The following is a 23,701-nucleotide window of genomic DNA, read 5'->3' on the forward strand; positions in this document are numbered from 1 at the left end:
GCATCCAGAATCCTACATGCAACACTTTTACGAGGTTTTCTCCCAGTTTCCAGTTGTTTTCAAATAGTTCTCCAGCAGTGTGTTGTGGAAAGCACCCAATAAGAATGTTGGACTCCCTTCCCTACCTACTTATGATAGCAAAGCGCAAAACAAAACTTAAATGAGCTACTACTGTCAATGAATGAAAATAGTACAAATGTTAAACTTGAATAAAACTTAAATAAATCAGTACTACTCTTGAATAAAAACTGTATCTTTAAACTTGCTCTTTCAGCCTATTAAAATATGGAAATTTCTGTCAACTTGAAAAGAAATTCAACCAAAACCTCCTTTGATGCTGCATTCCTTTTAGCTATGTCTCTCTCTTTCTCTTTCCTTTTGGTGTGCCCTTGGTATCTCTACTTGTTTACTTCTCATTCACTCTCCACCCCACTGTATCTGGATACTGTCCTTAGCTCTACCTGAAATCAGCTGGCAAAATTCACCTTTATGTTGCCGGATCCAGTAGGCATTTTTTAGTTCTTTTCTTATCTAATTTCTCATTTCTCTGCTACACTGGATATTTTCAACCACTCCCTGAAAATGTCGTCTCTCTGCCCTCTCATAATTACTAACTTCTCTGCTTCTTCCCTCCTAGTTTCCTTTGGGGGTTCTTCCAACCTCGCCTATCCTTTAAACACTAGTGTTCTCCAGGGTGCCCTTGGCCTGCTGCTCTTCCGTCTTTTTTGGGTGATCTGATACACTCTCATGATTTTAATTCTAACCTTTATGCTCGTGTCTACTTACTGTAAATCTTCAATCCTACTGATGTATTATCCTCATATATTCAACAGCCTGATTAGCATAGACATATATATTTGAATGTCCTTTGGATAAGGTGACTTTACATCCTAGTTTTCTTGAGATAGTTGTGGTTTACATTTATTTTCCTGGCAAAATTATTAATAATGGCCTTTTTCACATTCATAAGTATCCAAGCTTGGATGACAAATCATAAAACTTGGTATGTCTTAAAGTAAATTTGCCATCTCTTGATTTTCAACCCTAATCAGCGTTCAAACTCAGTCAATGATACTCCGCCATCCAAGACAGAAACTTGGAAATCATTCTATACTCTTCACTCCTTCTTCTCACTCTCACTCAAACCATCCACCAAGCCCTGATAATTTCAGCTCATAAATATTTTCCAAATATTTCTCTTCTAATTCTACTGTCTTTGTCTTAGGACAGACTCTCATCATTTTCTGCCTGGAATATTAAAAGGTCATCATAAGTGTTTCCTGGGCTCTGGTATTCCAGTTCCTTAAATGCACACTCCAAAACGAAGCCACAGTAATCAGTTTCTGAAATGGAAACCTGATTATATCACTCTGCTACTTAAAACTGTTCGCTGCTTAAAACTGTACCCACTAAAAGACTCAAGCTGACTAGCATCTCAAACAAGGCCCTCCATGACCTGACCTTTATCTCTTTCTCCAGCCTCATGACCTCCCACTTCCCACTTCCCACTTCATATTTGATGACCTCGATATATGTAGTGTTTCCATGTTCCCTGCATATCCATGAAGATTCAGGCTTCCTCACCTTTGCAGCTCTTGTTGCATGAAACACCCTGTCAACTCTCTTGGCCTCTTTCTCTGTTAGCCATCTGTCAAGACTGGGGTCAGTCATTGTCTCTCTTGGGGAGCCTACTGGGTACCCCATTATGGGCTATATGTTGCTCCTCCATGCTTCCATAACATACTGTTTATGCTGCTGTCTTTTCATTTATCACATAATATCCTGGAATTAATACTTTATTAATACTTTATGCCTTTCTGTCTCATTAGAGTGCAAGATCCCTCTTAGTCATTTTTACTCCTTTCAGACATTTCTTCTTTAGATCTTTTTCTGTTGTCTTTTTCCAACAGGGCACGTCTTACTTTTATAATTGGAAGAAAATATTCCCATATACTTTGTCTCTGTGGGTCCTTAACATAGCCATTGATATTGATACTATCCCCCCTATACAGAGAATGAAAATGAGACTTAGAGAGGTAAAACAACTTACCAGAGGCTGCACAGTGAGGTGGCATATGTGAGACAGAAGAGACAGCCATATAAATAGTGTAGGCAATTCTTCTCACCATGCCACTTGCTTGGTCAATTTTCCATATTGCATTAAAGATGGGGACCCATATCTATTTTATTACTAGTTTCAATTTTCACAGCTTCACACAGAGAGAGTATCTTTGTTTTCCAATATGTAAAGATATGTATTTTTCAGACAACACAGTTCTAAACTCAAGCTAACGTTCTTCATTTGATGCTGAATCAAAGAAACAGTTACTTGTATATTCTGATCCTGGTGAAAAGAAAAATGGCATGCCTGTCTCCAATGTGGGCATGTATACCCACAACTTAAGGGAATTTTGAGGGTAATTTTAACTATATGCATTTTGCTTTAAGTGCTGACTTTGGAAACAAATCTCTGTGAAGATGTGTGAGGCTCTACCGTGTTCTTTCTATTCCAGAACATTTAGTGCATCTAGACACTACTGGTGAAGGAGAAACAGTATTTTTCAAGCACATTTGCTTCCCACTCTGAAGTTTTAATAGAAAAACAAACCAAAAATAAGGAAAAGACAATAAAACACAGTTTCTATACCAGCTGGGGATGCATTGCCCATGTTTTGGTGAATAATCTGCCATATTTGGTAGTAGAGTCACTCAGAATGCACCTCAGATGGTAACAGAATCCCTCTGAAACATTTTATCATCCACTGAGTGTTGCTTTTAAACACTTGCTATTCCTAGTGCATCAGCTTTCCAAATAGTAGTTCTTAGCCACAAGACACTTGGATTTTACATTCCTTTGCTGAGTCCAGTCCACTGATTCTCTCTAACTCTGGAGAGTTTCTGTTAGTTTATTTTCCTTAATCCTTACAGGTCAGTGCAGTGATGCGTGTGTAGTAGCTGTGCAAGAAAGTCCTGGAAAAATGAAGATAATGTTCTTCAAAAATCTGAAGCTTTCAGGATTCCTGGTCTTTGATGGAGCCAGACTGGTGAGGGATTATTCTACAACACGCTTCCTCTATAGGGAAGAAGGGAGATGACTGCCCTGCTTCAAAGATGGGGAGATATGTGAGTGCAAAAGGCAATACTGCCTTATTCTAAATAGTTGTAAAACTCCAATAGCTACCTCTAAAACTAAATGGAAAGAGATGAAAGAGAAGCCACTCTTTTCTTCTTAAGCAACAGGATATAATTAATCTAACCTTGAAAATAAGATATAATACAAGTGCTGAGGTCCAAGAGATAGCCTCCAGGGAACACCATAAGAGGCGACCATTGACTCCCAGAGAAAGTTTACTTGTCTTGCTGGTACTTTTGGTCTGCTTATTGTAGACCCCTGACTCTGCCGATGATCTCTAAGGATGTATGCTGCAGGACAGAAGGACTTTTACCTGCCATTCATTCTATCAGCTGCATGTTCTTCTTAAAAACGCTAGTTTGCACACTTTTGGATTTAATGGAGCAATAGAATAATCGTAGGAAAAAAAAGGGGAGATGTGTGAAAACAACATAGATGTTCCTAAGTATTGACAATAAAAGCTACCATCACTACCACCACCATCTTCTACCATCATCAATTCATAAAAGAAAGAACTTTCCAACATTAAATATTATAGGAAGGGTACAATGGCAGGAGAAAAATTGTTCTTTAAATTGTCTAAACTCTGCCTTATTAAAAAAATATAGTACAATTTCATCATAGATTCGTTTTGGGAACCAGCATTTGAAAGTATATCCCAAAATATCTTCTCCACAAAATAATGACAGTCCATTTATTTGACTTAAGAAAGGGGCCCATTCAAATGAAAATAGCAATGCGGTACAGTGAATAGACATCAGTACTTGAAGTCAGAAGCCTGAGTTTTGATTCCTAGATCTGACACTTATTAGTATCATGGACTTGAGGAAGTCACTTTTCGTCTTTGAGCTGCATATTCCACATCTATAAAAATAGGGATGATGATGATGATAAAGCATACCTCATGGGGCTTTTGTAATGACCAAAAGAAACAACAGATTTGAAAGTGCTTTGTAAACAGTAGGTATAGGCAATTTAGTTACTTTTCCATGGCATAACAGTGGTGGCTTGGATTATCAAAGAGAAAGAGAAGCAGTAGACAGAAAGGACCAACAAATATTCTGTGGACAGGGTGACAATTTCCTCAGCTTTACAGTCCTCAGTGCCATGACAAAGCAATTAGGGAAAGTCATCAGGATTCTTTTGGAGGCAATTGGAGGATAAGCTCCTATGGTCCTCCATATTTATATTGTGAACTCTCTACAGCTGACTGAACAAGACTGTACTACAAATCCAGTAAATACCTCACTGATTTCCATTTTTCTACAAACACAATTTCAGCTAAAAGACAATTCGTGGTTAACAAATTTCATATCGAGCCAATTAGCCAGATCATCTACCTGCTAACTGTAGCAACATTGATTTTTGTTGAAATATTAATTATCCAAGACAAGATTTCCTGCTTATCCTTCAAAAAAAGCTTAAAATGCACTATTTTACATCATTGCCAAGGTTAAGAGGAAGATGTTTATGATGTGATTATAATTTATATTCCCAGATTCACCATTCATTTTAGAGGCAACAAGGCCACCTGGTCAAATGAAGGATACATTTGTGATGCTTAATTTCCAGCAGGAAATGGCAATGACACTCAAAGTAATGAACATCAAGGCTCCACAGATGTAATATATTCGTTCATCTCTAAGTGCCAGCCTTTGACTATTTTACCTACATTTCAGTAATTTAAAAACCTTCAATTCAATGTAACGTTTATATACAAATGTTTTCTAGCTTCATCACTTGGTTGACAAACAGCAAATGACGTCACACACCCACTGCTATGTGACAATATTTTAAATTCTTCTTCCCTCTAAACAATTAAAGAAAAAAATACAAAAATACTATGAAGACAATCTAATTTAAGAGCTTTTATCTGCAACCTTCAGAGCACTGAACTATGTGCCAGGCTATCAGGATAAGTAAGCTACACTTGCTGCCACCACTGAACCCACATTCAAGACATTGTTTCTCATCATTATTAAGATGTGCATCAGAGAGCAAATCGGAGAGAGAAAGGGGATCAGAACCCACTGCCTGGGATTCCCAGTTGGGTACTCTCAAGCAGGAGCATTTCTCCAACGGACCTTGCATTTTCCACCTTGGCGTAGTCCATGGACTAATTATGTCTCTGTTATCTGTCAATGAGACCACTAAATGAAAATTTTAAGGCGATAAAGAGTACTTTAATAAACTTCCTTTTTCAGGATACACTAGCTAGGCTCCGATTAGCTGAGGCAAACAATGGGTCTATTTTGAAAATCAATCACAAGACAGCAGCTCAATAAGAGTAGAGGGAGAGTTGTCACTCCAGTGTCACAACATGTCTCTGATCAAAAAGTTACATGCATGCCAATCACTTGATAACAAAGGAAATATTCTTTGGGAGATCTAGTTTCCCTTCCTCCCCCAGGTGGATATATCTTCCAAAAGGAAAGCACATTCATCTTTGTCTCTGAATTTATTTTGCACATTTAGCTCTAAAATGTTAAAATTTTCAAGGATGCCATTCCCACTAGCGTCTCTTTGGGACCCTGGCTTCCACATAGAGTGACTTACTATCCTGCTTATCCAACAAAAATTTAGTGAATAAAGTAAGGCAATGGTGGAGTTTCTAGTGGGGCTGACACGCAATAGATAGACTGACAGATAAAATTAAAGACTATTATTTGGGGATATATAAAGAAAACCAACAGGCACTGAGAAAAACAGGACTCAGGAAGGACACGTTAGCCAGGGTGGCAGAGGTAGGTGATACTAGAACTTTGCACACCCATCCTCCCAAAATTTAGCCTTATTGTGACTTTGGACTTTAATTCTGATTTGGAAGAAGTGATGATAAGACATGCTTTCCTGGGGGTGAAGAGTAGGATTCATTTGTAAAAGTTACAGACGGGTGATAAAATTCTGAAAGGTTCTTACTCTCCCGTTGCCAAATTACTAAGCTCGTGAAATGTTCTCTCTTTTTAAAGCCGGTGGTTTATCCTTTCTGGCACTCAATAATGTCAGTTTCTATATGTATGGGTAGAGTGTCATCACTGAAGAAATACCCACTAAATATTTGTTGTGATCAGTTTTAAATTTAACAAATGCTTATGTACTTGGCAAATGAAAGAGATTTCCTGAAGAAGGAATTGCCTTATAAATCTATGGGATGCTCTCCGAGAAAACTCGAGACAAAGACAGACAGAAAGACAGAGGAACGTCTATGGAGCTATTTACAGGTATAAAAACTCTACGTAATAAAACACTATTTCACTTTATCTAATCATACTTAATTGATGATTAATACCAAAAAATTATTTAAAAAACCAAAAACACAAATGAGGCTATTAGAGCAGAAACTGATTAGCTGTCCAATATATGAAAACAAAGTTATCTTTTCTACTACATACCAGATATTTTGCAGATATTTTGAAATTCTTACCACAACCATGTAAGGCAAGTACTTTGGGCAGAAGGACCAGAAGAAATGGATCCTTAACTGGGACAGAAAGAGCATCAGCAGCATCATGTGAGCTCCATTCTCAAGCACTGTCAGGTAAGTGGGTTCTTCCTGACTTCTTGGCATCTTCAATCTTATCCTCTCATCTTGTGCAGAAACTTAGTGATGACAAGATTAGTGATATTCAAATTCTATTGTCTGTATCTCTGAACTGTACTCAGCACTGCCACTTACCGGTTGGAGTTTGAGGTAAGGATTAAAAGAGAATTCATCCTTTAATGTCTGGCACGTGCAAAGCAAGTAAGAATTGTTAGCTCCTGTTGTTATTACTGGTGGTTGGTTGGAGACGTGTGAGTTGATGACAGGACTTATAGAAAACTTCCACTGCACTGAATGCCATGCAGATTTTAAAACACTGACCATGTTTTATGGGAATACAGGAGAATTTTCCTAATCTTCAGCCAGTAAACTGACTTGCTTAAGTATAGTGACTCCAGGAAATCTTGAGGTAAAAATGCAGAATAAATAAATAATCTTCCCTTTTCTCACACCTTACCACCATCTTCTACTCTGCTGCATTCGCCCCCTGCTCTGGGAACTTCAGCCACACAGACAGAAAAAATCTGAATGAGCAAATGCTGTCTACAGTCTATGTTTTCTCCTCTCTTGAAATGCCTTGTTCTTTTCTCTGTACTTCTCCACTTTTTACCCCTCCTTGAACATCTGTCTAACCAGCTACCTTATAAACAAACACTACTTTCAGGCCATTTCTCTTCTGCTGCTGCTTATTCTGTCCTTGGTTCTTTAGAAATCAAGACTTTCTACCTTCCTAACACTCACCATACTTGAGGTGACTTGTTCAATGTCTGTCTTCCTTGCTGGACGTAAACTTCATATTTGTCCAGTTCACTGATGTATCACTCCTCATCTAACACAGTGCTGACTACCTAGCTGATATTCATTAAATATTGGAAGAAAGAAAAACGAACACACAAAAGAAATCTCCAAACTGAGTATAGATAACTCAATTTTTCACTCATGTTTACTTGGATGATGTGGTGATATTTTCCAAAGGTACTGTTTTTCAATTTTGAAGGAGAATTAACAATTTCTTGACAATATAGATAATTACGTAGTAGAAATCTCAGGTTGTCATTACTGATGTTGAATTATATGTAGGATAAATGGTTTGTTAGAGTAAAATGAAGCTTAATATCCTAAATAGAGCAATTGCTAATTGTGTGTGAAAACTTGGAACATCTACAGGGTACAAGGAACAACGTTTAATGTTGAGTAAATGTCCAATTCTCTGAGTGTATACAGACTACTGAGAGGGCCAGACAAAACCATATGGTGTAATTCTAGTACTTCATAATAAATACTGGAGTACTCAGAGACAAAAGAAATGAGAAAGCATAGCATTCACATGTTAGTGAGCATTCTATAGATCAACAGGTGGAGGAATGTTCATGAACATACAAATTACATTTCCCAGGCATTTAATTCTCTAACTCTAAAATACTACCATTATGGCCCTCCCATGGATGAGGACACTAGAGTTGAGAGGAATGTGGAAACTTTCTCAGGGTCACACAGCCTTTTGGTGGTAGATACAGAGAACAGCACGTACAAAGCCAATAAGAGGACTGAAAGGGCCAGCCTGGTGGCGCAGCGGTTAAGTGTGCACGTTCTGCTTTGGTGGCCCGGGGTTCGCTGGTTTGGATCCTGGGTGTGGACATGGCATGGCGTGGCAAGCCATGCTGTGGTAGGCGTCCCACATAGAAAGTGGAGGAAGATGGGCACGGAAGTTAGCTCAGGGCTAATCTTCCCCAGGGGGAAAAAAAAAGAGGACTGAAAGGTCTATGCAAATTTAGAAGAAGTGATTTATTATAAAGTACTCTGGTGGAGAGAGGAAAAGTGACATTCACCCCCCCCTCCCCGACTCAGGAAGATTATCCCTGAGCTCACATCTGCTGCCAATTCTCCTCTTTTTGTTGAGGAAGACTGGCCCTGAGCTAACATCCATGCCCATCTTCCTCTACTTTATACGTGGGATGCCTGCCACGGCATGGCTTGCCAAACTCTGCCATGTCCCAAACTCTGCCATGTCCACACCCAGGATCTGAACCGGTGAACCCCGGGCCTCCGAAGAAGAACGTGGGAACTTAACTGGTGGTGCCACTGGGCTGGCCCCAGGAAAACTGACATTTTAAAATAAACCCTGGGTCAAGAGTATTCTTTGTTCTGAGAAAACCCACCAAGGGCCCTTTAGGTATGCAAATACAGCAATTACCTCTCCACACTTCCTGGAAGAGTTAGCAATGGAGATGTGCTGGCCAATGTTAAATGGTCTGGCAGCTTATTTAATGGTTCTCCTAGGACTTCAATGCCTTAGAGAAAAATATTTCTCTATAGATTTAGAGTATGCTTGACCTATAAAATAGTAATTGCTCTTACAAAATCACAAGCATTCTTGTTAGAGGAAAACAGAACTGAGACTCTGAGAAGTAAGGAAAAATGAATTCTTTGTCAAATTTGAGGAAACAGTGGATTAGATTGTCAAGGCTCCAAATGTGATGTTTTTTAAGATTAGACAGCCCAGAATTTATCAATATTGAATTTTATATTACATGCCCAAAGGCCATATGCTTTGCATATACGGAAGGTAGGATGGAGTTTATAGTTTATGTGATATGTGCATCATATTTCTTTGATCTTATGATGCTATTAATGGATACTTCTTGATTTCAAAACTTACTATAAAGCTACAGTAATCAATACCTTGTGGTACTTGTGTAAGGACAGACATAGATCAGTGGAATAGAATTAAGAGCCCTGGGGCCGGCCCTGTGGCTGAGTGGTTAAGCTCAAGGGCTCCCCTTCACCAGACCCCGGTTCACTGGTTCAGAACCTGGGCATGGACCTACACACCACTCATCATCCTGGGCACAGACCAACCACACCATGCTGTGGCTGCATCCCACATAGAAGAACTAGAATGACTGACAACTAGGATATACAACTATGTACTGGGGCTTTGGGGAGAGGAAAAAAAAAGAGGAAGATTGGCAACAGATGTTAGCTCAGGGCCACCAAAGAAAGCTTCCTCACCAAAAAAAAGTATACTTTAAAAAAAAGAAAAGAATTGAGAGCACTGAAATAAACTCTTACATTTATGGTCAATTGATCTTTCGACAAGCGTGCAAGACCATTCAATGGGAAAATAACCATCTTTTCAACAAATGATGCTGGGACAACTGGATATACATATGCAAGAGAATGAATCTCAGAAAAATTTATATAGAATGAAGTTGAACCCCAACATCAACATACACAAAAATTAACTCAAAATGGAGCATCAACCCAATATAATACACTGTTAATGGATTATACAATGTCACATCAATTTGGAAAAGAATTTGACAGTTGCTCAAAATGTTAATCATAGTCACTATTTGACTTAGCAATTCCACTCCTAGGAATATACCCAAAAGAAATTAAAAAACTTATAAATGAATGTTCATAGCAGCTTTATTCAGAATAGCCAAAAAGTGGAAACAACCCAAATGTCCAACAACTGATGAATGGACAAACAAAATGGTGTTATTTCCATATAACAGCATACTATTTGGCCATAAAAAGAAATGAAGTACTGATGTATGCTACAACATAGATGAACCTCGATAATATTATGCTAATTGAAATAAACAAGTCACAAAAGGCCACCTACTGTAGGATTACACTTATGAAATGTCCAGAATGGGCAAATTCATAGAGACAGAAAGTAGATTGGTAGTTGTCAGGAGCTGAAAGGAATGAGGATTGCCTATTAATGAGTATAGGGTTTCTTTTTCAAGCTAATGAAACTGCTCTGAAATTAGATAGTGGTGACAATTGCAAAACTTTGTGAATATACTAAAAGTTAACTAAATTGTGTATCTTAAATTGTGGAATAATATGGTATATAACATAACAAGCTGTTACCAAAAAAAAGACATGGTGTTGAAAGTAAGAGGCAATAGTTCCTTAATGATTTAAAAGAAGAAAAAAAAGACAAACACTAAAAAATGTACTTCTCAGTTCAAGAAAATAGAGTATTAAAGAGGAAATATTATATTACAGGCTGGTACAGGGCAAGGCATTTCTGTTTCTCTTATATTTTTTCATTGGTTGATTCATATATTCATTCAGCTTCATTTATCATGCAAATATTTATTCAGCACTTATTCATAAATACCTGCCTTATTGGTGATAACATTTGAAAAAAGTAGAGGAAAGTCATCACTGAGGTTACAAATAAGAAAGTCCATTTGTTGATTTCCTTACCCTCCACCTACCTTTTTAAAATAAATGTGGGCTACTTAAAAGATGATCTATAAGGTATAATTAATCTAAATTTTATGAGGCTGTGATAACAGATTGCTCAAGCACAAGACTGTATTGAATTTTGGAGGATGGGGAAGTAAACGCTATGAAAAAATGAACAAATCTGAAATGCTAATGATATACAAGAATGCAAGTATTTGGCAGCGAATTAATACACTGATCATAATTAGTGTGTATCTTAAATGCATATATCAGGGAGAAATTACTGGCCGGCAGTGCAATCCGTTGAGAGTATAGTGGGTAGTACAGAATTTAATCTCTGGTAAAATATCTAACAGAATAATTTAGTTCTTAGAAAATACACACATGCACACATACACACACCTACCTTTTCATGATGCCCCTGAATTTGAGATTTAACCTCTAAATCCTAAAGCAGACTTTACTCTCTACAGAGATCACATGTGAGAGCAGAGGAGTGGTGCATAAAGCACATGTCAGCTAGGAGGTAAATGGCTCGTTCAGATGAGTTTACTCAGTTAAAGGTGCTGATTGGGAAGACAACAGAATCTGGCCCTCGATAGCCCAGGGGCTTTCTGCAGCTTGAAATGTCATAATAGGAACCATAACAATGCATGAGAGACCACAGTCGAACTGTTACAGCCACAGGTAGGTCAGACACTCTAAATGTGATAATAGCTAGTTTCTACGGTTTTGGAGTAGCAGACAAAGGGGTCAAATTCAGGGAAAATGACCTAGAAGAAAAGAAATCCAGAGAGAGGGCCTCAGGGCCAACCAACTACTCTGAATCACATCAAATCATTGTCCTATGGAGAAAGGACCAATCCTGCCTATTTTAGAGAAGGCCTAGAGAGAGGCAGAAAAGTGCTGGACAAAAGAAGAGGTTACTTTTTGAATTTCTGCAGCTACCTTTTTTCATTATTTCATCAAATCATGCTATATAAGGTTCAAAACCTAGTTATGCTCTCCAGGGGAAAATGCATAGGGTGACAAAAAACTTGCACGGATTATCCCACATTTAATCAAGGCCATTCCTCTCAATACAATGCTCCGTAACACAGTTAAGTTACAAAAGCACCTGATTTCAGTCTCATTCCCTAGGAGGTTTTATTTTTCCTTGATGACAGTGTTCTGGAAAGAAAAGGAAAGAAAATGTGAATATGTTGGTCTATTAGTTTCCTAGGGCAGCTGTAAACAAGTTAGCACAAATTTGGTGGCTTAAAACTACATAAATTTACTCTCTCACATCCTGAAGGCTGGAAGTCTGAAATTAAGGTGTCATCAGGGCTGCGCTCACTGTGAAGGCTCAAGGGGAGAATTCTTCCTTGCCTCTTCCAGCCTCTGAAGACTGTTGGCGATCTTCGGCAGTCCTTGGCTGCATCACTCCAATCCCTGCCTCCATGGTCATATTGCCTGCTCCTCTTTGTTTCTTCTTCTCCTCTGTCTTTTATAAGGACCTTGCCATTGGATTTAAGGTCGCAACTGCACAATTCTGGATGATCTCATCTTGAGATCCTTAATTATACCTGAAAAGACCCTTTTTCTAAATAAGGTCACTTTGACAGGTTCTAGGTGGATATATCTTTGGTAGGTTACTATTCAATCCACTACTATTTACTATTTACTATTACTAAGTTACTATTCTACTCACAACTCACTAGGTGGTCAACTAGATTTTGAATTTTGAATCAATTGAATATTTGTATATGGTCTACAACATCATAACCTCTCAAATAAAAACTCTTGAAAAAGAATGGATAGTGATATGGTTAGAGTGATACTCTGTATGTGACATTTTCTCTCATCCAGAAGTTGCTCCTCTCTTTCAACTAAATGGCAACACTTAACTGATTGTTGACTAAAACTTTACCCAAACTTGAAGCAGAGTGATGGTAAGACTTGATCATCAGTGATTAAAAATTAAACTTGAGGGGCCGGCCCAGTGGTGCAGTGGTTAAATGCACACCTTGCAGCTTCAGCGGCCCAGGGTTCGCTAGTTCAGATCCCAGGTGTAGACCTATACACCGCTTGTCAAGCTGTGCTGTGGCACACATCCTACCTAAAATAGAGGAAGATGGGCACGGATGTTAGCTCAAGGCCAGTCTTCCTCAGCAAAAAGAGGAAGATTGGTGGCAGATGTTAACTAAGGGCTAATCTTCCTCCAAAAAAAAAAAATTAAACTTGAAAAACAATCAAAATTATTTTAATATTTATGGACTGAATTATTCACAACAATGAAACAAAAAGGCATGATATTTTAGTAACTTGATTTTTTTTAAATTAAAATACAGTGTTAGTTGTTTTTAACTTCAGTGATTTTTTTTTAAAGCCCTGTCTGATCAAGCTTGTTTGGATTCTCATCTGGTCTTGGTTGTGAATTTTCATGTGTACTGTATATTCAGAATGCTCCTGAATTTTAAAAAAATCTCTATACTTCATTGATTTAGTCACAAACTACTCTTTGTCAGTCATATAGACCCCAAGTGGGACTGTGGGATGACTGGAAGGAGATACACCCAACAAACTAACAGCTGCAATTAACTAGTGTCTATACATTAACAGGTTTTGTGGGAGGGACAGAAAAAAATACAAGTGAGAATAATGTATACATGTGAATTTCAATTATTCATTATACCACAACTCACAACGGTCACCATCACTAAGAACCAATAGCATGGCCATAAATCGACTAGTTGTTAAGGTTCACCTTACAGAATTCTCAATAGACATGAATTGTCACCAGAAATGTCCTTCTACTACTATAGTAAATGGCAGAGAGTATCTACAAAAAGGACCATTTCAGAAACTCAGCAAGTTTGGTTTGAATTCTTCTAAGTACTCAAATGAGAAAAATCTATTCTTTTATCGAGGATCAAAGCTTTCAAATGATAAATGTTTTCGGTTTGTCATTCAAATGTTCCTTAGTGGGTTAAGTTTTAATTGATCTAAATATTCACAAATTATTTATCCAAACAGTCATCCGTCAATATTTTATCGCTCAGAAACAAAAGTTTGCCTATTTAAGCAGCCTTCCGAATTAAAAATCAGTCAAGCCAGTCATGGGTTTGGCCATCTATCAAACCCCCAGCTATTGTTCCAATTGACTGCATATTTCATTCTTTGGCTATGAAGGATAAACTAATTACTGAATATTAAAAGCAATGAACACTTGAGATTTACTATGAATAGAAGCAATGATCAAGGCTCAAAAACCAGGTTGTCAAGAGCCCCAGTTAGAATACAGTACAACCTTCAAAATTTAATACATTTTTCTAATCATTATTACCATCATAACCACAATTGTCAGAGGGTGCCCCAAATTAAGGAGAACTCAGACAAGGTTTACTGTAGTAGGCACAAGAAAGATCTTTTTCAATGAAGCTGTCTAACCAGCTGCTGTTCATCAATGTGATTTTTTTATCACAAAAAATGTTGGCTGCCAAATAACTGATAAAGCTAACTGAAACTTACCTCAGAATGGACTGGTTTATTGAGTTACTTTATCCTGATAAATACACTTCTTGAGGGCACAGGAAGGGCAAAACTGAGTGGCTTTTGCACCTAAGACCCTTCACTTACCAATTCCATCCTTTCTCTTTTTTTTCATAATTTCCCTTTTCTATCCCCTTCCCTTTAATGCAAGTTCAGGAGGTAGATAGGCAGGGCATGAGTAGTGTACCAGTTTAGTTTCTTTTCTCACCTCAGGCGAGGTACCAAAAGAGAGAAGCATAGATAGCACTCTGTTGCTTCCTTCAAAAGAACACCAACTTGCCATGGCCAAGACTATGCCAGTTTCCCTACAGCAGGCAGGCAACTTGATTTTGTCAAATAATTTAATTTAACCATGAGCAATTTGGAGGTACTTAGGTATGAATGATAGTCATCTTACAACTTGAGATGATGAATAGCTTAATTCTTCTGTTTTGAAGATCTGAACTGTTACAAGACAGTTGAACTTCCAGGAAGAGGCCCCAAACAATGTTTATGAAGCAATCAGTTTGACAGGCTAAAATCTGCAGTTATTGGATTATTCTCTTGGAAGCTCCTCATAATAATCTATATTTAAAGTGCATCTTTTTCACATGTGGGGGAGGAATGATATGGGACTAAGAGAACTTATAATAATATATCTTTTACTGCTTGGAGATATACTGTTTACCCACAGTCATAATAACCCACAGTTATTTCCATAAAATATCAATATCCAGAATGTTTTACAACCTACTTGCAATAAACTGGAAATTTGCATAGTAACTTTTAGAGCAGAAATATTGTTATTAATTTTTCTCATTATGGAACCTGAAACCAATTATATTAAAATTAGAGTTGCAAATGTATGCATAATTGCAGTATATAACATTATGCTTTTAGATGCTAACAGTAAATCAACAGTATGATGGCATCAAAGAAGCCCATAAGTAAAAAATTAAAAACAAAAAACATAATGATGGATGTGCTACATTAAAGGTTGCAAACATTTTTTAAAAATCCAAGTTTCCGTCTACAAAGGAAACATTTTATCAACCACCCAAATCTATGGTTTGAATATAAATTCCATTTGAAAAGTGTAGTTTTAAGTGTCATGGGGGAACTGTGCGTGTCAAATGCCATGTAATGGACATCTGCTCAGGAGTTAGGTGCTCAGGTTCCTATGCTGGCTCCTCCTCCTTCTACTGTACCCTTGGTGAAAGTTATCTCATTTCACTAGTCCTCAGATTCTTCACCTATAAAATGAAAAAAACACCTATACTTCCTGTGGTTATGCTGAGAACTTATAGGATAATGCTTCCAAAGTACTCATCATAATATCTGACATAGATTGATAAAATTCTAATAAAAATTATAACAATAGCTAACATTTATTAAACTCAATGTATGCTAGACAATGATCTAGAAGTTTTATCAGCATTAATTTATTTGATCCTCACAACAAAGGGAGTACAGTTATTAACCACGTTTTATGGATAAAGAAACTGAGGCAGAGAGAAGTACTTTGTCCAAGGTCACAGGGTTACGGGAAGAGCTGAAGTTCAACCCAAGGAATCTAATCCAGGGCTTGTACTCTTCCCACCCTACCTAAGCTCTTAATAAATGTTAATTATTATTCTTATTTTCAAGACAGGAAAGGGAGGGAAAGAGGGGGAAAGGAAGAGAAGAGAGACGGGAAAGTAGAGAAGGAGTTATTGACTAACGTTCTCATGCTAGGAACTATTCTGGGATTTTGCATATGCTTTATAACTTAATCTTCATAACAACCCTAAGGGGGAAGTATGGTTATCCCCAGTGCTGATTTGAAGTCTGAGTTTTAGAGACATCGTGGGACACACAAAGCGAAGTGGAGCAATGAACACCATTCCAGTCCATCAAAACTTAGGCAATAGAGTATCTCGCCTTCTCAAGTCCACATTCCCAATTTTTTAAAAAAATAGTGACTTAGATATTTTGTGAGTGTATGAGTGTGTATTGCAATTTACTTTAAAAAATATCCATGTCTATATGTCAGAGAAAAAAAATTGTTTTGCAGCATAACTGTGTACAGTGATTCTCAAGCACATTTAGATTGGGATGTTCAGCTGGGGAAGTAGGCAGCTAGAGTGATGGGGCTATAGCAGTCAATATAGACACAGCTTTGGAAAAATCCTCACCACTAAGCTGTGGAAATAATGAACTGAAATTCCCTCTACTCCTGGCCTTATCTTCTGATTGAGTTGCCTACATTAGAATCAAAGGATGTCCAACTTGTTTTTCCCCCTGGGTGGAGGGGGAGGTGCAGCAGATGGAGGTTGAAGAGGCATGCCTACAGTAAAAGGAAAGCTATTCCTAAATGCTTCATTGAAGCTACGCATACTTTCAGGCTTGAGTTTTCGGGATACAAAGACTATCACAAAGTCCTTGAACTCAGGAGTTCAACTCAGGCCCCAAACATGGCCTGATGACTCTAACATCCAATTCTTACAACTTATTCAACAACTACTATTGTGAGCTTACTAAGCGCTAGGCACTGGGTAGACCCTGGCAAATCAATCAACCAAGTTTTCTACCCCAGGTGAAATAGAAGGAGTAAACAATAGAAGGGGTATTGGTAGCCTGCTATTAGAAAGAGGCTATGGGGCTGGCCCCATGGCCAAGTGGTTAAGTTCGCGCACTCCGCTGTAGGCGGCCCAGTGTTTCATCAGTTCGAATCCTGGGGGTGGACATGGCACCACTCATCAAGCCATGCTGAGGCGGCATCCCACATGCCACAGCTAGAAGGACCCACAACTAAGAATATACAACTATGTACCGGGGGGCTTTGGGGAGAAAAAGGAAAAAAATAAAATCTTTAAAAAAAAAAAACGAAACAGGCTAAGTGACAACAAGAGAAGTGATTGCTGATGGCTTAATATTGCAGGGGGAGCGAAAAACAAAATGTGATTCAAATTACATTATAATAATGTATGCTCATGAAAATGTCCATACTTCATCAAGAGTAACTTAAATTATGCTATGCCTGTTTGATCAAGGATTTCCAGCCTATAGGTATCGAATGAAAAAAGTTGGGGAGGGACAGGTTCTCAGAGGCATATCCATTAACTAGAATTTTTGGTTATGTGAATTAATTTATTTTTGAAAATGCTAAATGCAAGAGATTATCAAATTCTGGCTATAAAAGCTCCATGAAAATATTTTAAAAATAATCCGTAATAATGTCTACTTTATAAGATTGTCCTATGGATAAAATTATTTAAAGTATATAAATGAAGCTTAAAGTTGTAACATGTCGTATAAAGATGAAGAGATGTTTTTCTTATAAAGTAAACTGGAGCTAAGATAGAGATGGGCCAGGGTGCACTGAACCAGGAGTAGAGGCTGGTGTTCCTAGGCTGTCACTTATTAACTGTGCAAATTACAATGAGTAATTCAGTTATTCAAATCTTCAATTTCATTTTTAAAAAGATACAGGACAGGAAAACTTTAAGGTCCATTTCAGCTATAAAATCATATGATTAAAAATAACAAAATATTTTCACTTGCATATTATAGTGCAGTAACTATGGTCAAAAGACATTTTTTTTCTCAGTGGTTATGAAAACGCTTGGGGTGAAAGAAATTACACAGCAATATTCAAAAGCACTGTCATGCTTCACCTTACATCACTGAAGAAAGGTATTTCATTTGAATCAATTAAACATGATTTTTGAAAAAAGGCAACATCCTTTGATTTTCTTTTAATTAAAAAAAGATAGGAAAAAAAATCTAGAAACTATAGATTGATGATCTAGAGGCTGGACTCCAGAAAATGACTAAAATAGAAAGGGCATGGGTCTATAAAAATACATCATCCCCCCAAATAATTTTATATATATATTTTCTTTGTTGTGTCACTGAATATGCAATTAATAACAGAATTCCTTTATTCATACATATAAAGCGTTCTAGACTCCGGAGATATAAGGATGGACAAGATAGTCTCAGCTCTCTCAGAACTTAGATTCTATCAATCATAGGAGTTAAATAATGAGAAAAAAATAAATATACAAAATCATTCCAGGTTATATTAAGTTCTAATAAATGAAATAGAGGATGCTATTATGTAGAAGTAGAGGGTTAGAAGAAGGTGGGCAGAGGAGAGGAGAAGAAATGATAGGAATTACTTCCTACATTAGACAGGGTGATATGGAAACTTTCTCTTAGAAGGTCATACCTAATTTGAGAACTAAGGATTATAAGAAGTGAGCATGTGAAGTATGAGGAGAAAAGCATATCAGTCAGAGGGAACGAAAGTATCAAGGTCTATTGTAAAAGATAGTTTGTCATTTTCAAGAAATTAAAATGAGATCATGGTAATGAATTTGAGATTTATTCTAAGTGCAGTAGAAGGCATAAGGCAGCAAAATGCAATGATCTCATTTACATGTTTAAAAGATTATTCGGGCTGTTTTATGATAAATAGTTAAAGACGGTCTAAGAGAAGATGCAGAGACCAGGTAGGAACAGAAGCTGTAGAGACAGCAGCACATCTTGATTTTAACAAGACATTGGCAAAGATTCGCATGACTTTAAGAACAAGTAGGAGGAACTGGGGTTCAATTATAGCACGTTTGAGTAAATTTGTAGCTAACTGAACAAGAGTATGCAAAGAATATTGATTTAAAGTTCAATCTCATCTTAGTGGAAGTTCTCTGCTGGCATGCTGCCCATCCTGGTCAACATGTTTTATCAACTATTTGAATGGACAGATGCTTATCAAATTTTCTGCTGATACTACAGTAGGAGGATAATCAATATGTCAGATAAAAAAAGATTAAAAATAAATTTCAACTGTGATAGACCAAAGGGTCACTACTCAGAAGGTGAATTTAATAGGGGTAAATATAATATTCCGAATTTAGGTTAATAAAATAATATGGTTGGGTAGCTCTGGATTAAAAGACATTCATGAAAAATCAATCCTCAGATTTTACATGACTGTATGTTCAAAACAAAGTCACAATATGAGACCTAGGCTTTAAAAAAATGAGTATCATTGTCAGCTGCATTCATAAGTTCACATCATGGGATACTACTGTTCCCACTGTCCTGTGCAAACGTCAATGTACATGCATGGAATTGGGAACAATTCTATACGGTCACAATTTAATAGATGATTTAACATAATTGAGTGCATTGTGAAGAAGATGGTTGTGGATTAAGTACCTGGAGAAGAAAAGAATTATAGGACAAGGGACATGATCATATTTTCACATATTTGAACCCAACAAGAAACATAAGTAAGCACTGGGAGCGAAAGTGATGGAAATTTAGATATCTAGCTCAATTTTAAGGAAGAGATGTTGGGTTTGTTTTTGTATTTTTGAACAACTAGGGCAGTCTACTGAGGGCCAGGATGCTTTGTGATGAATAGGTGAGCTCTCTATTTTTAAAATTTTTCAAGTTGAGTGATTATCAGCCAAGAATTCTGAGGGGGGCAAGATGTTTATATCATACATGAAGTGGGATAAGCAAGGTGGATTGCAAACACTGGTCCTGAGGTCAACTCAACCACAAAATGGGTGGTAGAGCTTTTCCTTAGGCTAAACTATTCTATTTAAATAACTGTCCTTGAATATGAGATTCTGTCTTTCAGATACTTTTGTACTTGAAATGCCTGGACATTCACAAAAGGACAATCTTAAGAGTTGGTAATATGCTTTTAAATGTCAAAGTTAAAAAAACAAAATGTTGGTAATGCTATGTCAATCTCTATTTTTTGTCTTTGAAAAATTTTTCCTACACTATAAAATGCAAAAAACAAAGTACAAGAGTGGCTGAATACAGAGATTTTCTCTACTCTGAAAGTCGATTTTATGATTATTTTCCAAAATGAATCCAACAAAATTCATTTGTCATTACTAAAAAATAAGTACAAATATTAAACTTGTATTAAACACTTGTATTAAACCAAGAGAAATAAACACTTTGGTTCTGTAGCACTCAATCAGACGTATTATCCTCCTATTATTCTGCACACCTAAGAATATTTGGAAGACTATCTCAGGAGACATTCACAAACAAAATAATCCTATTTCCCATATATACCTAATACTTAGAAAATTCATTTCTCAACTAATAAAAATTCCACCAAATGGCAATAATAGATTAAGCACTGGATTATTAGGTATATTTGATGTTGAATTCCCAGAGAAGATTTTGTTAATAAGACTAGACTACAGTGTTACTGCCAACAGACTTTGTAATTATGAAACATTTGACATTAATGCACCTTTATATGAATTGGGATTTTACACAAGGAAATACATAATCATATGCAAATACATAAACCCTTAAAAATGTAGCTGAACATTAATTCTCAAAGGTGTCTCTACTCAAATGTGTACTCACTGCTCTTGCCTATGAATTTTATTTTTAACTTGTTATTTCTAAATTCCACTTTCTTTGATATGTTCATGAACTTTTATTAGATGGTGGTCTTAAGATACGGCAATTTGTATTTTAATTGTTCTAAACTGGAAATATAAAAGACATAAAAGGTAATACTTTGTTTGTGTTTAGTTTTTCTTATTATTGTAGTTTTTAAAATTTTCCTATTCTATGAAATAAGGAAAAAATGGAGAATTATAGGAATAATAGACCACCAAGATTTTTTTTCAACTTGAGTTTTATGGTTAAGGTACTTCTCATATTCAGTTACTGGCAGTTCAACTGCTTGCTTATACACACTCTCTTTATAAAGTTTGTGTATAATCTGTTGTGTATGTAAACTTACATGTGTGTAAATTTGAGTGTGTGTGAATTGATGTGTGTATAGAGCATCATATAACCAAACTATCACATAATCAAACTATCTCAATCCTTATAAAAGCAGAATACATCTTCCCACTCAGATTTACAATTTATCCTACAAAGAAGACATTTCCCAAATATGAAAAAAGGGTAAATAAGATCATAGAACAAATTAAAATCTGGTTTTTAAAAAGAGAACTGTTTTAAAGCCTTATTGGTACAATAAAACAAAAACTCAAGGTAACATTTGCAGCACGATATAATTGCTACTTACAAGCAAACTGAAGCTTTGCTTCTCTGCTAACAATTGTTCCAAATGAGTTTGTTGCTATGCACTGGTATGTTCCAGCATCTTGGGTTTTATTGGGGTTATTGATCAACAAGCTGCCTTCAACAACACTGTAGCGGAAATCCATACCAATGTCAACATCTGTTCCATTTAACTTCCACCTATAGTGTAAAAATGCCAGTAGATAAAGCCTTGTAATATTAATCAATATTTCTGAATTGTCTAAAATATATAAAAACCATAAACATATAAAATATCTGTTTTTTTTAACCATGGTAAAAAAAATTAGAAATGCTGTACCCAGGATTGGTGACAACTTAATTGCTTATGCAAAGAGCAAGTCCTTTACAATAAACAATGATATTAAAATTTTAGCACCTGTTTTTGTGACTACTTATGATGCATAGACACTTTACTTTCTTTTTTTTGAAATTTCCCATAGTATCTTGTAAAACTTTCTTCAAATAGGGTTCCTCAGTAAAAGTCATTTTTCTAGTTTGTAGTTATCCTTTAAATGGGTCTGTACAGATGACAGAATACACCACTTTCAGGTAGATTGCTGAGTATTCGATGAAATTGCAGCAGAGGTGCTTTGATTTGGTTCTTAATATGACTGAAATGGGTGACTGCAAAGCAGAGAAACTGTATTGATCTAGAGCTGTCTTCAGGACCAAACTAGCCTGAACCATGGATCACTTTGAAGATCTCCTTAGCCATTGGCACTCAAACATCAATCAACACTCCCAGTAAACCGCAGATCATGACATCAGGTAACAGAGGCAAAGAGTTTTGTTATTCTTCTGTTTGTTTACTTGGATCATCTGTGTGTCTGACTATAGTGTTTGGCCCAATAAATTAGTTTTAGTGGGACTCACACATTTAAACAGTGAAGCTTTAGTAACAAGATATACTTTTTTTTTTTTTTTACAGCCAATAACATTCCAAAGGGAGCTTATCTTAACCAAATTGCCTTTCAAGAAGTCTTTGAATACCTATGAACTTCTGAACTAATACAATTCAATGACTATCTTATTTTCTTCTCCCCCTCCCTTCCAAATCCCATACAGAACATCAGGTAATGAAAACAGCATAGTTGGAGCTTCTGAAATATCAACAGTCTCCTAGTAGCATTCACATTGGGAGACCAAAAAATAAGAAAACACTGAAGCACAAAAGAAACTGATCAGAAGCAATAACAGGAGTAAAGAATGAGACACTCCTTTTATTTCCTTCAAACAGTAACAGACAAAAAACCAAAAATATTACTATTGAAATGTGTGTGTGAATACACACTCATTGTGCATGCTGTTATAACATTCTGGAGTAGTATGACTGGTGTGCGTAATGTAAAAGAATTTAAATGAATAAATACAGGCCAGTTAGTTTCAAGATTTTGGATATTTGGTATCAACAAAAGTAGATGTTTAAAGAATGATCCCTTTCTTCCTGCCAAGATCTCTCTCAAACTTCAAGGTAAACCTTAGAGGACACCTCTTCCAATTGAAGTCTTCTTCAACATTCCTAATCAAAATCAATCAAAGCTTCCCACAATCTCTTACAGAATTGTCTCTGCTCCTTTATGTAGGAATTCTGCCTTCAGTGTAGGTAATTTGCCTACATCACTTTGTATTCTCCCTTTAGCAGCCTTGAACTTGACACTCTCATTGTGCTCAATGAATGCTTGTGGAATTTGACTAAATATTTTACTTCTTTGCTGGATATTTTAGCTTTGAGTATACACAGTTTGTGAAGCATTCTAGCCCACCACACACAGCAATGTATGTTCACATCTATGTCTTTGAAAAGTAAAAATTTAAAAACATGAGGGGTAGGAAAAGTGGGCTAGAATCATGAATGGGACATAGCTCTCGATGTTTATAAGAAGGTGGGTATTAGAAACTGACACTGTTTTTAGGCTCGACAGTAACAAGAAAGTAACAAGCAATAAAAAGAGAACAGCTGGGTTGTATTCTAGCAGGTCTTATATGCACATAAATCTCTAGAGCTGACTGCCTGCTCTAGACATTTTTTTGAGTCAGCTATCATGTCTTGGCCATAACTCTCACTTCAAATGATAGTGGAGCAATTTAATATGACAAATCTAAGAACTCCAAGAGGAAATTGCAATATAATGTGAGCTGCAAGCAGAGTGTGGAATTTAGGAATGGGACCATGTGAGTCTTTTTAGAAAAGTGATTGTGGGGATAATGAGAAAACCTCTGTAGGT

At 36.7% G+C, this 23,701-nt stretch overlaps 1 protein-coding gene across 10 annotated transcripts in view; it reads right to left on the bottom strand.

Moving 5' to 3' along the window:
• Positions 1-23,701, bottom strand: part of CNTN4 (contactin 4) — an 874,157-nt gene that overhangs the window by 267,989 nt on the left and 582,467 nt on the right. For all 10 annotated transcript variants that reach the window (XM_008518912.2, XM_070576725.1, XM_070576728.1 and 7 more), the window contains one exon: positions 21,460-21,635. In XM_008518912.2, the coding sequence (XP_008517134.1) occupies positions 21,460-21,635 (176 nt within the window). The remainder of the gene's footprint in view (positions 1-21,459; positions 21,636-23,701) is intronic.

This window comes from Equus przewalskii, chromosome 15, assembly GCF_037783145.1.
Source record: "Equus przewalskii isolate Varuska chromosome 15, EquPr2, whole genome shotgun sequence".
NCBI classification, from domain to species: domain Eukaryota; kingdom Metazoa; phylum Chordata; class Mammalia; order Perissodactyla; family Equidae; genus Equus; species Equus przewalskii.